Here is a 16,646-nt window from a genome sequence, read left to right as displayed (position 1 = left end):
GGCACACCTGGGCAACAAGAAACACTTGTCAGTCACATGTTCCAATATTTTCATTGAAAAATGGGTGGGTTCAAACAAAAGGTATCAAGTTCTAAGTTGTTTAACACATCTAGATGTAAATATTAGGAAATGAAAGCTGACATTCTGATCCATCATCTTGTTTTTTGTTATCTCAAACCCAAATATCTATAGTCTACAGCAAAAACAAAAGAATTGGACCTAATTATATCACATAATAGAGCATACAGTTGAACAGTTCCTGTTAGTCCTTCTTTTTCCTAGAAACATCCTAATTTACTGTTAGAGCTTAGGTTTTTGGTGAAGTTGTTTGTTGTGTGACATGATAAGTTTAACTAATCGTGGTACGGTACACTGCTAGTCACAACCCTGGAGTACCATGTTGGTGCCAATATTGACCAGATACCAAAAACCATAAAACTAGAACTAGGAGGCCAGTGGGAAAATCATAGTTCTAGCTATCCGGTGCCAAAGCTTCTGGTATTTTTGTGAAGTGCAAAAAGGTACTTCATACAAATGGCTAGGTGACTGAAGTTTTTGAGAAACTTAAAAGTTTTTTGAGACACCAACTTAAGTGAGATTTGTCATACAGAGGTTATACAACTGTCCTGGTTTGGGGGATTTTTTATGGTTATTTGTGAGGGTTATTGGGGGTGACTGCTGTCATAGTTCACAGATTTTTACAAGGCAGTAAAAGTCTCACACACCCAAACCCCCATCCACTGTCTCCAGAGCTGCCGGGGTAAATGAAGCCCCCTGCTGCACACTGATAGCTGTTTTTTTACTGAGAGAAAACATTACAGTTCCTCAACTTCCTTTTCAGAGGAACTTTATGCTGTATCTACTGCAGTAGGCACACAATGGATTGTAGGAGAAAAGGAAAAGAAAGTTATGAGCTGCTGTTCTGTAAAAGTGGATATTTTACTTAATAACAAAGTATCAAACACTAATATTTTCACACAAAGTGCTAAAAAAAAGAAAGCATACTGTGGAAATTGGGTGGAAACATCCAAAATAATACAAATAAATCTGGGAATGTGAGAATGCAGGAATTTTTTGGTGGACCAGAGCACCATTTTAATTGTGGTACATTTTCAGGATGCAGGTTTTGATTACGCCCATGTATCTCTCCCATATCACTTGATACCTGTTAGAAGACATAAGTATGCTTTTAAGAAATTCTCATCCATCAAGGCGTAATATTTTAACATGTGGACATGCATTCAAACACACATACAGACCCACACACCCACTAACCTGAATGCATCAAGTGTGTGGGCAGTGCTGGTGTAGTAAGTGAGGAAAAGCCTGAGATCTCCAACAGACCATTTATCAGATCGACAGGGTTCAATGATCTGAGGGGAGAAAGTGATAGAACTTCCATCACTACATCTAGTTTATTACAAATATGGGTTTGGGTGCCTCAAAAGGGTATTTGGAGTTATACTATAGAAAAAGAACATCTAGAGCTGGACATCTAGAGAACCATTTTTATTTCCTAAACAACCTTTTAGCCAATAATTCTTTGGCCATAATATATATATATATATATATATATATATATATATATATATATATATATATATATATATATATATATAAAGAAAGATCCTTTCATATAATGCAACATTTATGGTTGGTTTTATTTACATTTTTTGTATTCCATGACACCAAAAAAAAATGGCTAAATATCAAATCAAAATGTTCTTTAAAATTTTGACAGAGACTACCTGTTTTGACTAGTGAACCAGTGGAAAAAATAAAAATGGAAAAAAAAAAAACACTGAAAACACCCACAGTATGAAGTCCCTCTTCTCTACTTTTAAATTTGTTCATAGCAGTATTGGCTCTAGATCAGTTCATATTCAGACACAGTATTTGGTTAAATCTATAACATTGGCCATACTAATTACTGTTTTGAAGTAATTACCTGTACCTCAATTTCAATCCAAAATGTTGCATGAACGTTTAAGCTAGAACAGTAGAACAGTACCAATAACCACTCAGGCCTGTACCAGTTGAAGTAGTTTTTATGAGCTTTACGTGCTCTGACAGAGCAAACAAAAGACACTTTCATGGAGGTGTCCATGTTTTGTTTTTTTATCATGAACTACTGAGATGGAAAATGTTATCTACTGAGATGTTATCAATTACCACTTATAAAGCACCACGAATGCAGCATTTTTAATTCAAATAAACACAGGCCCTCCTTTCAGTGTTCCCTCCAAATCCACACCCCCCTCAAACCACATGCACATGCTCTAATTAGGCTACAATGTTTGAATGCACAATAAGTGCCAGAGGAAGAGCTTTCTGACTTGATATGCAATATAAGTGACGGGTGCATGCATCTACTTGTCCTGACTGGTCAAATGTTGGTGGTTCACATCATTTGTGTTTTCTCCTTTTACAGAGCTTAGGGCAGCAGAGAGGCCAGAGATTCTCCTCTGAGGAAATGTTTTTTTTTGCCAGCTGATGGAATATGGGGAGAACTTTGGCTAATATTATAAACAATGTTCAGATGTAAAATTCAATGATCCCACATTTAAAGATGATCATAAACTCTGATCATAAAATGACTGTATGTAGATTTCACATTGTCTGTATTTACTTTGAGATATTGTCTTTTATATATTTGCAAGATTTAACTAAAATCTAATCGAACATAACAAGCAAAATTATAGCCAACCAACTTTACCAAGTGGCTAGTTTCAAAGTGACTAGTTTGCTGAAGTGTTAGTTTTGCTGAACTCAAAAGTACACATGACCCGTTACCTTCTCCACAAGGTCGATGAACAAATCCCGCACATCTTTGGTGTTGGTGAGTTTGGATGCGATGTTGATCAGTGCTCGGGATAGGTTCTGTAGAATGAATTGTGAGACATCAATAAACCTAACAACTCACTGTATTTTAAAATACACTGCAAAAGAAACCTGTATCAAAAACAGCGTTAAAAAATGAATCATAATTAAAAAAAAATAAAGCAGAAATATCCAGATTGATTCACACTACGTTATTATTGTACCAACCCAAATAAATATGCGCACTTTGATGTTCAGTGTGCAAATGACTAATGAAGCTGGTGACAGTGACAAATCCATTGAGAGCTCTGCATACACGTTCTCTTTTGTTCATTCATTCATCTGCAATGTTAGTCTCCTACGCTGGGGGTGAGATCCGTACTAAGACAACACCTAGTCGCATTCAGAGTCTGCTATCAAAGTCATCAGTTATGTGTGAGTATGAGCAACACACAACTGTTATTTTCTCTTTCACGCATATAAATTTAGAAGAAATAACTTAATATTTCAAATTGTGTTTTGTGAATGAAATGTGGAGAGCTGACAGCAGTGTAGGTTTTTTTTATGTAAGTGGTAAATAAGCTGCTAAATAAAGCACCAGTATGAATCAGAGAAGCTATAATACACAACAACATACAAGGTTTACTTTCCTACAGATAATGAAAATGTAGAGCCAGTTAAAATGTCAGATGAAACCTGCAGGTTTTTTTAAACACATTTTTATGTAAGCTTTAAATGTTTAATATAACAAATAAGTTTAGTGTCCTGAGATTTTATGTAGGTCACCTAGTACTCTTGTGGATGACAATATTTTAAAATCTCTCATTTCCCACAACAAAGAGGTGCAGTGGGATTTATCCCTTACTTCATCTCTACCTGAAGAAAGCAATGCAGCAGAGCTTTAGTCATTTAATGTGTCAAGCTCTCTCACCTCCCAATCTGTACGCTGCGCAGATAAGAGTGCAGAGCTTCAACATACATGTTTATACCACTCTCAATAGATAAACAGGATAGTGTGCACACATCCAAAAGGTTTTAACAGGTGCATGGCCAAAAGATCAAAATAGATCATAAAAGAAAGAAAGGACGGCACACTGTTATAATGCTCTCAATAACATTTAATAATAAATAGAGCAGACAATGTTTCAACCATGATGTCATCGTTAGGCAGTAAAAACATTGAATCCTGAAAATCGTTAAATAGACAAAACCTGACAATGGGCGTGGACAACAAACAAGCAAAAAATTATCCAATGAAGAACTCCAAAAGTGAATCAACTTCTCTAATATAATAAAATCACCAATAATCCCCAAAGTAAATGACATCAACCCACACACACACACACACACACACACACACACAAATTCAGACCAACAAAAAACAATATACAACCCCAATTCCAAAAAAGTTGGGACGCGGTGTAAAATGTAAATAAAATCAGAATGCAATGATTTGTAAAACTGATAAACCCATATGTTATTCACAATAGAACATGGGTCTCAAACTCCCGGCCTGCGGGACACTTCAGGCCTGCCTTCCCCCTCAGTCCGGCCCGCGACGGGATGTAAAAAAAAAAATATATATAATCTGGCCCGCCAAATCTAATGATATTTTATAGCAGTTTCATGCCAATTCAAGCTACCCTTTCAAAATAATTAAAATAAAAACACAATTCTGTTTTTTTAAAAAATGCATTTCATTTGTTATGGCAAAGGTCAAAGTTGGCCAAAATGCACGCAAGGTGCTGAAGAACAAAGATGTCGCTGTCAAAATCAAAACGTAAGGTGGATGATGAACACAGACTATTTCAAGAAAGATGGACTACCCAGTATTTTTTGTGGAGTTTAATACAAATGCTACCTGCCTGATATGCAATGAAAAAGTTGCAGACTTAAAGGAATGTAATATCAAGCGTCATTACTGGACTAAACACGGAGAGCAGTACGAGAAGTACGAGGGAGATGAGAGGGCAACACGAGCCATGCAGCTACAGAGAGGATTTATATCTCAGCAAAGTATTTTTCATAAAGCCAAAAAGGATGCTGATACTGCAGTTGAGGCAAGTTATATGGTGAGTGAATTAATCCCCAAATCCGGAAAGCCATTTACTGAAGGCACGTTTCTGAAGGACTGCATGATGAAAGTTGTGGATATTTTATGTCCAGAAAAAAAGAGCTTGTTCAACAATATAGTGCTCTCGGCTAACACGGTGGCAGAGCGGATCAGCGAGTTATCAAGTGACATTTATGATCAGTTACGTGATAAAGTTAAAGCTTTCACTGCATACTCTGTGGCACTTCATGAAAGCACAGATAAAACTGACAATGCTCAGCTCTCAATTTTCATAAGGGGTATTAATGAGAAGTTCGAAGTGACAGAAGAGTTGCTAAGTTTGTGTCCAATGCACGGCCGCACCACATCCAAAGATACTTTCAGGAGCTGTGTGACGCATTTGAGCGTGCTCGTTTACCATGGAGCCGATTGGTAGGCATTCCAACTGACGGAGCCCCATCTCTGACAAGCAGAAAAAACGGACTGGTTGCGCTGGTACAAAGAAAATTAGAAGAGGAAAAAGCAGGTCCAGCAGTTGTTCTGCACTGCATTATACACCAACTTGCACTGTGCAGCAAGTGCCTGAAATATGAACATGTCATGTCTGTTGTCCTGAAATGTATTAATTATATCAGATCTAGGGGTTTGCAGCACCGCCAGTTCAGGGCCTTTTCGCAAGAAATTGAGTCAGCATATGGTGATGTACTTTACTTTACTGAGGTGCGCTAGCTCAGAAGGGGAAATGTCCTGAAGAGATTCTTTGAGTTAAGAACAGAGGTGAAGAGATTCATGGAAGATGGCAGAATGGATGTTCATGAATTTGATGATCCAAAATGGGTGATGGATCATGCCTTCCTAGTGGACATAACACATGAGCTAAACGTCCTTAACCTGAAGCTCCACAGCCCTGATCAGCTCATCACAGCAACTTATGAAAACATGAAAGCCTTCTCCATAAAACTGAGATTGTGGAAATGTCAGCTTTCTGCAAAAAACCTTAGCCATTTCCGATCATGCAGATCTCTTGTGGAGGAGGGCACATCATTCAGTGGTGATAAATGTACATCTGCTATTGACAACCTACTGCAGATATGTGATGAGCACTTGGCTGATTTTAAGGCACACCGTGACACTTTCCAGCTGTTTGCAGACCCCTTCTCAGTTGATGTGGAGAGTGTCCCAAGTGTCTTGAAAATGGAACTTACTGACTTGCAGTGTAACATTTAACTAAAAACTAAATTCGAGGAAGGCACAGGGAAAACCAGATCTCATTGGACAATTTCTGAGAGACTTACCTCCATCCTTCCCAGAACTGTTAAAAATGTTCAGTCGGTTAATGTGCCCTTTTGGAAGCACATATCTGTGTGAAAAACTTTTCTCAACAACGAACTTTAATAAATGCACGTACAGGTCCAGGATTACTGATGCCCATCTTGAAGCTGTACTTAGGGTTTCAACTACAACCTCCATCAGGGCAAATGTATCTCAATTGTGTGAGAAGAAGTGCTATCAGGTATCTGGCAAGAATTAAAACAAAACAAAAATGTGTGTGTGTGTGTATGTGTGTGTGTGTGTGTGTGAACTATTACATTTATGTTAAAATTGGTACTAAGTTATTGTTATGGTATTGTTATGGTTATGTTTACTATTACTAAATTCGTTTAATAAAATATGCTGGTAATGGTAATTAAAAAAAAGTAAATTTTGAGAATATTGCACTTTCTTGGAGTACTTTAATGCTCTTGCGGACCACCTATGAGATTGAGTTTGAAACCCCTGCAATAGAACATGGAAAACATATCAAATGTTTAAACTGAGGAAATGTACTATTTTAAGGAAAAAATAAGGTAATTTTGAATTTCATGGCCGCAAAACGTCTCAAAAAAGCTGGGACGGGGACAACAAAAGGCTGGAAAAGTGTTACTAAAAAGAAACAGCTGGAGGTTAATTGGCAACAGGTCACTAACTTTTGGGTATAAAAAGAGTATCTTAGAGAGGCAGAGTCTTTCAGAAGTAAAGATGGGTAGTGGTTCACCGATCTGCAAAAATGTTCCCACCATTATTATTATTCCTGCTCCCTATGAGGGCACTGAATTCTCCCCAAATGGATTCTTCCTATAGTGTGAATATTATTTTCAAAGCCTGGCAGATCCCAAGAGATACAGAGAGTAAGTTTCATGCTACACTATATGGCCAAAAGTATGTGGACACCTAATCAAAACCACAGGTAATAATATGGAGTTGGTCCCTTCTTTGCTATTATAACAGCCTCAACTCTTCAGGAAAGTGTATCCACTAGGTTTTAGAACTTGGCTATGTGGATTTGTGAACATTCAGCCACTAGAAGAATAGTGAGGTTGGGCACTGACGATGGCCGAGAAAGCCTGGCATGCAGTCAGCATTCCAATTCATCCCAAAAGTATTGAGTGGGGTTCAGGGTTAACTCGTAAACCCAGATGCCCGTAACAGCCTACTTCACTGAAGGAACAATTGGAGACAGAAGGGAGAACGAAAGCTCCTGTCAAGCCCAAGCATGAGGCCGACAAGGCGGCTTCCCCAGCCAGTCTATTTAAGCCCTTGTATTTCATTGCTTCAGTGCAAAATCTCATTCATGTAAATGTGCTTTTCTAAGCCTGTGTTACTTTGTTTTCCTGTTAAGTATTTGTAGTGCAGTGTTCTGTGTTTATTGGTTTGACCCACGTCTGAGTTTACATTTATGACTATGGATCATCCTTGTTTGATCTTGCCTGCCTGTTATTTGACCCATGCTATGACCCATGCTATGGACTGAAACGATAATTTCTTCTCAACTGTGCACAATATGCACTATTCTGGATGACAGTGTTTTTAAAACTTTAAGTTAGATACATCATGATTCAAGCCTCACCTTAAAATTAGCCTCCATCTCAGTGAAGACCTTGATTTTTCCTTTAAGCTGGGAGCAAACCAGACTGCAACAGAAACAGAATTATTGAGGAAAATCTAAAAAAAACTCATAACTGCTTACAGACTTGAATTTACACTCTGCTTCTTCTGTACCTTTTGTGTTGATCCAGCATGTCTTTATCATTAACCAGAACCTTTAGCTCTTTTAGATCATGCAAAAACTCTTTCTCCAGATCTACATCCATGTCCTCCATCATGTCATCTAATAGGCAGAGAGGGGCAATAAGTGTTAAAAAAAAAAAAAAAAAAGGTTAGAAGTTTTGCCCATTAATTTTGTTCCATCATGGCATCCCAGTTGCCTGTTACTACTATTTTCCAGACAGAAACCAGCCAAGTGTTGGCTTAATGATAAGCAGTGCTTGGTTTTCCACTGGCACGGACAACATGGATTCTATTTTTAGGAGTGACGTAAACAACAGGGCCGACAGGATTTTTGCTTGTATTGGGTTGTACTAAACCCCAGTGCACTAAACCCCAGATTTCATTTTTAATTCATAATGTTTTAACACTATCAGTTTTCACTGGTGTACTTATTCAGAGTCCTTTACCTTTTCTCATAAAAAAAAATGTGGACTGTTTCAAAACAATTTCATGAACTGTATTAAGATGGGGAAAGACATGAAATGTGAGGCTGCATTGGTGCAGAAAATAAGGACATGTTTAAAGTAGAACTTTTTGTGTTATATTACTTTAACAACAGAACCTATACTTAGTCTAAAAAAAGAAACACTTACATACCTTAGCAAGAATCCTTTTCATATAAAACTTTAAGAAATTGTCCAACTTGGAAAGGTCCTCTAATTTACATGATATATAGTGGTTGGTAATGAACTGTATGACATGCAATATTGTGATTGAAATTTGCCCAGTGAAAGCAAATACCTTTGGGTCTAGCTAAACTAAAGAGAAAAAAAACCCATTAACTCAGTGTTAGATGCATTACTGTGCATCGTACCAACGGCCCCCACAGTCCAGTAGCTGATGAGCTGGCCTGCACAGAAGGCAAAGTCCTGAAAAGACAAATACTGCAGCTTTCTCTTGCCAGTCTCAAAGCGGCTGTTAGCGAAGAACACAACAGCAGCGTAGTTCCTGCAAGGGAGAAATGAGTCAGTGAGGACAAAGGTACAGGAGAAGGAATGAATGGAGGACTGAGGTAGTGAGGAAATGAAGAGAAGTGAAATACAGTGAATCATCAGATCATTTTGGAGCTATATTTATTTACAGCAATTTCACTTCAAGTAAATTTTTCTAAGCTTACTGAGTTCTCACCTGGCCAGTGAATTAGACAAGAGGAAATGATGCTTCACGTTCTCCACCAGGGGGCCTTTCAGCTCCTCCACCACTTTGAACACTCGCTTGAAATTGTCAAACTGAGTGAAAGAAGCTACAATATCTTTTATATCACTTATATTCAACCCAGATAATGTACAGTTCTAAAATCCTAATAATAACTGTAATACACAATTGACCCTAATCAAAGGTTTACATACCCTGCTATATTGGACCTGTTAATACTCACGCAAAGACACTAAGATCACTGTGAAGATTTAGAATCTTTACTCGTGTCTTATTTGATTGTAATCAGTGTATGTACATGAACAGTTAGTCTGTTTCTTAGTTATTAGGGAAACCTTGTGCATTTAATCTATGATTGCACTGAATGTACTGGATACTAAAATATAGGGACAACAAAAGAGTTTTTTTTACTGATCTGCAAGGAAAATTAATACTATTAATTAGTAAAACGTTATAATAAGATATCCAAAAGATATTTAAAAAAAAGATTTGAAAATGCAAATCAGCACTATTCAAATTCTGAGAAACAAGTGAAAAAACAGTGGTTCTGTGGATACCAAGCCAAGATCAAGTAGACCAAGAAAGATTTCTGACACCAGGAAAATTGTAGGAGATGCAAAGGAAAACCCTCAAGCATCTTCCACTCAAATACAGGCTTGTCAGAAACTGAACTGATCTACTTGAATGAAAATTGGCTGCAGGGTAGACTTGCCAGAAAAAAAGCAATTTTTATTTCACCACCATAAAACAGCCTGCTTGCAATATGCCAAACAGCATCTACAGAAACCTCAATAATTATGGAATAAAGTAATTTGGAGTGATGGGACAAAGAGGTGGATCTATGCTGTTTTAGGGGAGCTTTTGTGAGCTAAACTGGCACAGGAAATTTGTCAAAATTGATGGCTGCATCCAGGGCACATATAGACTTTCCAACATGACAACAATTCTGTTCGGTTCTGGAGTTTCCCTTGCAGTCCCCGGACTTCAGCATCATTGAGACACATTGGAGTGACCTCAGAAGTGTGGTACATGTATGGCAACCAAAGAATGTACAAGACCCGGAGGCTTTTTGCCATGAAGAGCAGGTAGCCTTACCACCCAAAAAAAAGTGTTCATTCACAACTATCATAAGAGGCTGCAAGCTGTTGTTGATGCTCAAGGGGCCAACACGCAATATTAAGAAGCAAGGGCTGTACTTGACAAGAGCCATTTATGTCATTTCAGTTATGGTTATGATTATTATAATACACGGAAATTTATTATAAATACCTTCATCTGAGCATAATTACTAAATAAAAGAAATATGTATGATCACTCATATTTATACAAAATGCAAACACCTTGTAAATTTTGCCAGAGGTATGTACATTTATGAGCAGAACTGATCTTAATTATTTGGAAAATTTACAGCCTGTTTAGCAGGGCTGCACAATTAATTGTACTTTAATTATAACCACAACTTTAGTCTTCCTCAACTAACTAATCCTAATACGATAACTGCTCAAGTCTGGTGCAGCATTGGATGAGCTTAGCTAAAAGCAGCTGGCTAACATTAGATATTGGTATATAAACTAATGAGCTCCGTATTTATATGCTTAAATTTATATGTTTACTTTGATTAAAGACTATTCTTATTTTGGTTCAAAGATTTATACAAATATTTAGATTTATTTAATCTCTAGCTGATGGAAGAAACTGACTAAATTTCCCATTTATTTGAAGGATGATAAGTATAGAATGAACTTAATGGGGTGTGCTGTTAAAAAAAAAAATCAATGATGGCACAGTGAATTGCCACATACCCCGTCCCGAAGTGTTTAATTCCTCTTCTACCACTGCAATTTTCCAACAATGATATTTTTTGTTAATTATAGAATGACATGTCATAAGTATTTTTATCAGTTTACAGTTACATTTAATGTTGTGGAATGTCTGTGAAACAACTTTGTGGTTTAAAGTGGTATAAAGTGCAACAAAACTATTTTGTTCTTAAATTGGTTATTAATTGCGATAATGATGTTAACACTGAGATAAATAATGGCCATTTTACTCATTATTGTGTAGCTGTACTGTATCTTCTAACTGTAGCAAAATAAATAGCAAACAGCATTATTTGCACAGCCATTGTTTTTGCACACCACTTTGCATATTGCAAACTTAGTATGTACATTACCCACCCATATTTATGTCTATTTTCTGAATGTATATTCTTTATTTTGCCCTGGATATACTTGATATTGCGTTTGCATTTGTATATTTTGTTTAGTAGATGTTGTATGTTAATATATGTCCGGTATTTCTCAATGGCACTTCCCTAAGAATTTCAATGTGTAGTTTTCCATGTGTCAACTGTGCAAATGACAAATAAAAGACTTTGATATCAGTGTGAGTGTAGCAGTTACTTCTCCTTACACACCTTGTAAAATTAAATCATACCTTGTAGCCAAACTAAAATGATCAACATCTATGCACACTAATACAATTTAATGCCCAGTGAATAGTTATTACCCTGTTGTAGGCTATCCCCTATTTCTCCAGTGAAAGAGCTGACTGCACCAGCTGAGAGATTTTACTGTCTGACGCACCTGACGACGGCAGCTCTTTAAGGCGATGCCTGTCTTTGAGCTGATGTCATCTAGGTCCTTCTTGGTCCCTTTAGAAAGCTTCTTTCCCAAAACCTCTCTGGCAAACGTATGGTCAAATTCATAATACCTACAAACATACCAAGACACAAAATGAATCAACACATTCCTCCTGAATCTGCAGACATAAAGATCATAAACATATAAACATATGCTGTATTTGTATTCTGCAAATTATAATAAACTGCTCTGGATAAACATCTCAAACAATACCTTTCTACGAGCACAGCCTGCCGCTGGCTAGGGATCTGAAAGAGGAGCTGATTGGCCAGTTTTGAGGGGCAGTGCAAAAGCCGCTCGCACATCTGGAAGGTTCTGTACTGGTCCATGGTGTCACTGTGCAGGACCTCTTTGCTGACGTCACTCTCACGGAAAACACCACTCTCTAGCCGCATCCTCACTGCATCGTTCACTGCAGAATACATGAGTAAAAGTGTGAATCTTGAAGGGCAGAGATAAAGCACAGTCTTTTAAACACCCAAAACAACCTGTGTTTCTCTATAAACTTGTCTTACATGTGCAATATATTTTGTGCACATTTTGACTGTGTGATTTTAACAGCCTGGAATTATTATAAGAAATTATATCATAAGATAGCTACACATTTTATAGCATATTGTGTTTCATACTCAATTTCAAACCAAACCTATAATCAATTGTCTATTATTATACCACAGTGCTACTGAACTCTTTATTTTGGTTGTTCAGAAGGTGTTGATTACATTTCTGCAACAGCAGCTGACAATAGAGACGGCTACATTGCAAATCATAGGTTCATATTACTGTGCTCATTCTAATGCATTATTTCTATAGCAATGGCTAATTCAAAGGAACTTGTCTGGTAGAGATATTATTTAGCATTTGTGGAAGGAGTCTCCAGTGTCAGTACTTTGTAACAGTCAGAAGTAAAGCTAAAGATAAATGCAGTGACCCTCTCAGAACCAAGAGCTGATTTTTAAAGGCAGTGTACAACTTATAACAAATATGTCAATGAAACTGGACAAAAAGAGGATCCAAAAACCTTTTAAAAGGATAAAAAAAAAGCTATAAATGCTGGGCTTACGATTTTTAAGAGAATAAATTGTATCACATCCAGAAAGAGAGAAGGATGTTTGATGTCATTTTGATTTCTTTTGTATTATGACCTTAACATACACTATTTGGCCAGTTTGTTACTCAGGATGAAACATTTCCTAAACCATATCCTAACATGATAATTGGCTTGTTGGTGTGAAATAAATTTATTTTCCCTATTTGTTTTATTCTAAGGGTATGCCAAGCTTGTAGTGGATTGTGGCTCCCTGGTCGACACCATGCAATCAGACAGCTCTGAGTCAATTAATATTCACACCTGAATATCCATCCAACCACAGCTGGTACACCTCTTCATCGATGATGGTGGTGTTGCCCACAAATACGTCTAATTCCATTGACATCCTCTGAAAATTAGCATTGACAAGGTGCTATATAACCACATGGAAGAATCAAATGGGCATTAGACAATAGAATACAATCATATAAATAGCCTAATCACTTAAATGAAAACTACTGTTGGACTTGGAGGTAATGTTAAACTCCTAAGCCCTGAACTTACAGTGCTATTCCTGTTCTACTTTGTATGGCAAGACTAGTAGGTGTTAGCTAAATTCTGTAAGATACATGGTGTTTCTCTGCAGCAGGGGTTGTCAAGCTTTTTCTAGCCAGGGACCCAATTAACTATAAAATAAATTCCACAGATCCACTTAGTACAGATTTATTTCATTAACATGTTTAAAAAGTAAGAGTTTGTCTATTTATTAGAGCTACAGAGATTTCTATTCCTGACACTTCCAAACAAAACAAAAAAAATAGTCCAAAACTGTTGTTGTTAGTAGGCCAACATGTTTTTGAGTTATTGAGGTTTGGATTAAACCCCTTTATTTAAGGGTCAAGTCATACAGGCTAATAACTAGCCTATAAGAACTAAATAATTAATATAATAAATTTGATAATGGTGGGTTGTTGGTGGGTTTCCACCACTGTAACTAAATGTAAAATAATAATACGCTTTAAAATGGTATAAAATAAATAAATAAATAAAAACATTTTTAAAAAATAAATAAAAAATAAAAAAAAAACTATCACGGACCCTCTGGTGTTCCCAGGACCCCACCTTTGAGAACCACTGCTCTGAAGGACGCATCTATCATTAACCTGCGGATATTACACAGAATCTGAATACAGAAAAAAAGTCAAGAGAACGCTTTTTGTCTAGTAGCTAATTAACAGTAACTAACTCTCTAACTAAAAAAACATACAGGATAACTCACCTCGCTGTCTTTGGTTTATCATGTCACTACCAGATCCGTGCCTGATGCCTTGTTGACGCGAAGGTTTGCGCATGCGCAGTGCATATCGGGCACTTGCTGGATCAGGTAACGACAAGACGCGTTTAGGACTACGCTACCCATTTATCCCGGAGATTATGTTTAAGACTGGAGAATACATTGCTGCCACCTACTGCTGACATGCAAGCAACCGAATAATAATAATACGCTAATATTTTAAAGTAAAACTTTCATGTGTAGAATTAATGATGAATTTGAAGCCGCACTCTAAACTTTACCCTGCTGAAAAAAACCCAGTAGAAACCCTCATAGAATTTGTAATGGTTTTAGTGGTTATAATGGGAATTGTATTGGTTTTAATAGAAACTGTAATGGTCCCTGTGGGCCACTACTATTAATTTGTTGCCTTGTATTGATGGCATGTTATGTCTAGCGGATATCATTAAGGGCCAATAATGGTAATGGTTTTACCATTTACACCGTTCTTTTAAGAAATTGCAAGCTTTAATTGCCAGTTAGTATTAAAAATATGACATGCAAATATTATTACATACAGTGCAAACATATAGGTTTTGGGGTTGACCTTATATGTCATTGCCACCTTGCTCCTGAGCATGGGTTTACTCCAAGATCAACAGTTTCTTTGCACCTCCAAAAAACATGTCGATAGGTAGACTGGCTATGCTAAATTGCCACTAGGTGCATGCATGGTGTTCTGCGATGGACTGGCATCTCATCCAGGGTATATTTCTGCCTCCAGACCTTGACCAGGATAAAGTCTTGAAGACATTAAATGGCCTTTATATAACCTGCTCCATTCTGGTGCCAGTGTATTACTGTGTCATAAAATATAAGCAGACCTACAAACTCAGAAGAGGTTTAAAAAGTGACATGTTTCCGAATTTAATCACTATAGGGTGGTCTTGGGGCATCCTCTCCATAAGAAAATGTTTGTGATTTTAATATGTAAACAAAGCATTCTGGTGCACTCTGAAAATAAAGGGAAAAGACAACATTTGCTTCAAGTAAAAAAGACAACAACAACATTTCTTGACACCACTTCATCATAACTTTTTTTGCATTCCAGCCACCTCAGTTTGGCAGTGTGCCAAGAGGGCACGAGAACCCTTGTTGCATACCCCGCTTTGTCAATTAAAAATAAAAATACTGTGGCAGTGGGAACCCTTCACCTCTGTTTTGCCCTCAACCTTCAGCCAGAACCAGCTCCATCTGCACCTCAGCCGTGACTCAAGCTGTGCTACATAAATAGTGTCTTCCTCTTTAAGCTATCTCATTATGGAAAAGAACTGTCCAGATATCAGATGGCTTCAGAGCTCATTCTTCTTCATCATAAAAGTTTGTTAAGGCTTATCTCAACTGCATCCGCCAACTTTAATTAATCCGCCAGAGCCGGTGTTTCAGTTTAAAGCAAAGACTCCAGCGCACTTGCTGATCGGATAATACCCGAGATGTCCTCTGCCCCACACGACACCTGCAGCAGCAGCTAATTACATGCTATATATCTATAGATATCTCTGCATGTCCTCCCTGTGCTGTGGGGGTTTCCTCCGGGTACTCCGGTTTTCTCCCCCAGTCCAAGGACATGCATGGTAGGTTGATTGGCATGTCCAAAGTGTCTGTAGTGTATAAGTGGGTGTGTGAGTGTGCCCCGCGATTGATTGGCACCCCATCCAGGGTATACCCCGTCTTGTGCCCGATACTCCCTGGGATATGCTACAGGTTCCCCGTGACCCTGAAGGATAAGCAGTATAGATTGATGGATGGATCTATATATATATAGATCAGTGTATATGACCAAGGAGAAGCTCATACGCAAGTATTAAAAACCCAATTGCTTTGCGACGTTGAAGCATAAAACTGAAGAAACAAGGTTTAATAAATTTTACATCTCTAAATTGAACACATTAGCAAACACTGATCATGTTAACACGTAACCATGGTCAACACGATCACTCACTAAAACACAGTGGGTCTTGTTTCATTACGTGTTCGTCTTTATTCCCCGTGTAAGTTTCCATAACGACAGACGTTAAAATCAGACAGAAATACGGATGCAGTGGGAGTCTTAAACTCAGCAAAAGTATTCCGATTCATTCTGAACTGACTGACGTTAGCTTACGTGCTAACAAGCTTACCAACAGGTTGGGAAAAGTTTGATGGGGTAACGTTAGGGAAAAAATGTATCACGAGACGCCGCACCAGAGATGTTGTATTGGGAAAAAGATCGCGACAGCTCGAGAGACGTCTGTGGTCTCACTCCAGTTTATGGGAAATTAGCCGATTTCCGATTCTTGTGATTTTTAGGGGCCATTCGCATGTGGAAAACGCTTGAGCTCCCGTGGTGTCTGCCGTTGCTAAGCAACCACGAGCTGCGCTCTCCATGACGACGAGGAAGTTTTAGCACAGGCTGGATTTACAGCACCGCAAATCCCTTGCAGAAGCTCTGCTACTAGGTTTATTTATGGAGAAGAGAGAAAAAAACGTCGTGTTTGGGCGCACTCCACCCTTCAAGCACGTAGAAAACGGAGAATTTCACCAACT

The 16,646-nt window shown here is 37.8% G+C and overlaps 1 protein-coding gene across 1 annotated transcript; it reads right to left on the bottom strand.

The window, feature by feature from the left end:
- Positions 1 to 206: 206 nt before the first annotated feature.
- LOC128622583 (acidic fibroblast growth factor intracellular-binding protein B-like) lies at positions 207 to 15,370 on the bottom strand. Its single transcript, XM_053649206.1, has 10 exons — positions 13,109 to 15,370; positions 11,971 to 12,169; positions 11,701 to 11,827; positions 9,089 to 9,189; positions 8,775 to 8,908; positions 7,913 to 8,021; positions 7,761 to 7,824; positions 2,794 to 2,880; positions 1,276 to 1,373; positions 207 to 1,165 (listed from the first exon to the last, which is right to left on the bottom strand). The coding sequence occupies exons 1-10, from the start codon at positions 13,191 to 13,193 to the stop codon at positions 1,096 to 1,098; spliced, it is 1,074 nt and encodes a 357-aa protein (XP_053505181.1). The 5' UTR covers positions 13,194 to 15,370; the 3' UTR covers positions 207 to 1,095.
- Positions 15,371 to 16,646: the final 1,276 nt, after the last annotated feature.

The sequence above is a fragment of the Ictalurus furcatus genome, chromosome 18 (assembly GCF_023375685.1).
Source record: "Ictalurus furcatus strain D&B chromosome 18, Billie_1.0, whole genome shotgun sequence".
Lineage (NCBI taxonomy): Eukaryota > Metazoa > Chordata > Actinopteri > Siluriformes > Ictaluridae > Ictalurus > Ictalurus furcatus.
This window is presented reverse-complemented; position numbering and strand designations above follow the sequence as displayed.

Coding starts and splice junctions, on each gene's coding strand:
- LOC128622583 (XM_053649206.1), bottom strand. CDS start 13,193: ATGTCAATGGAATTAGACGTATTTGTGGGCAACACCACCATCATCGAT. Junction 9,190..11,700: donor TAAAGAGCTGCCGTCGTCAG/GTGCGTCAGACA, acceptor TCTTTCACTCAG/TTTGACAATTTCAAGCGAGT. Junction 1,374..2,793: donor TCATCGACCTTGTGGAGAAG/GTAACGGGTCAT, acceptor TTCTCCCCTCAG/ATCATTGAACCCTGTCGATC.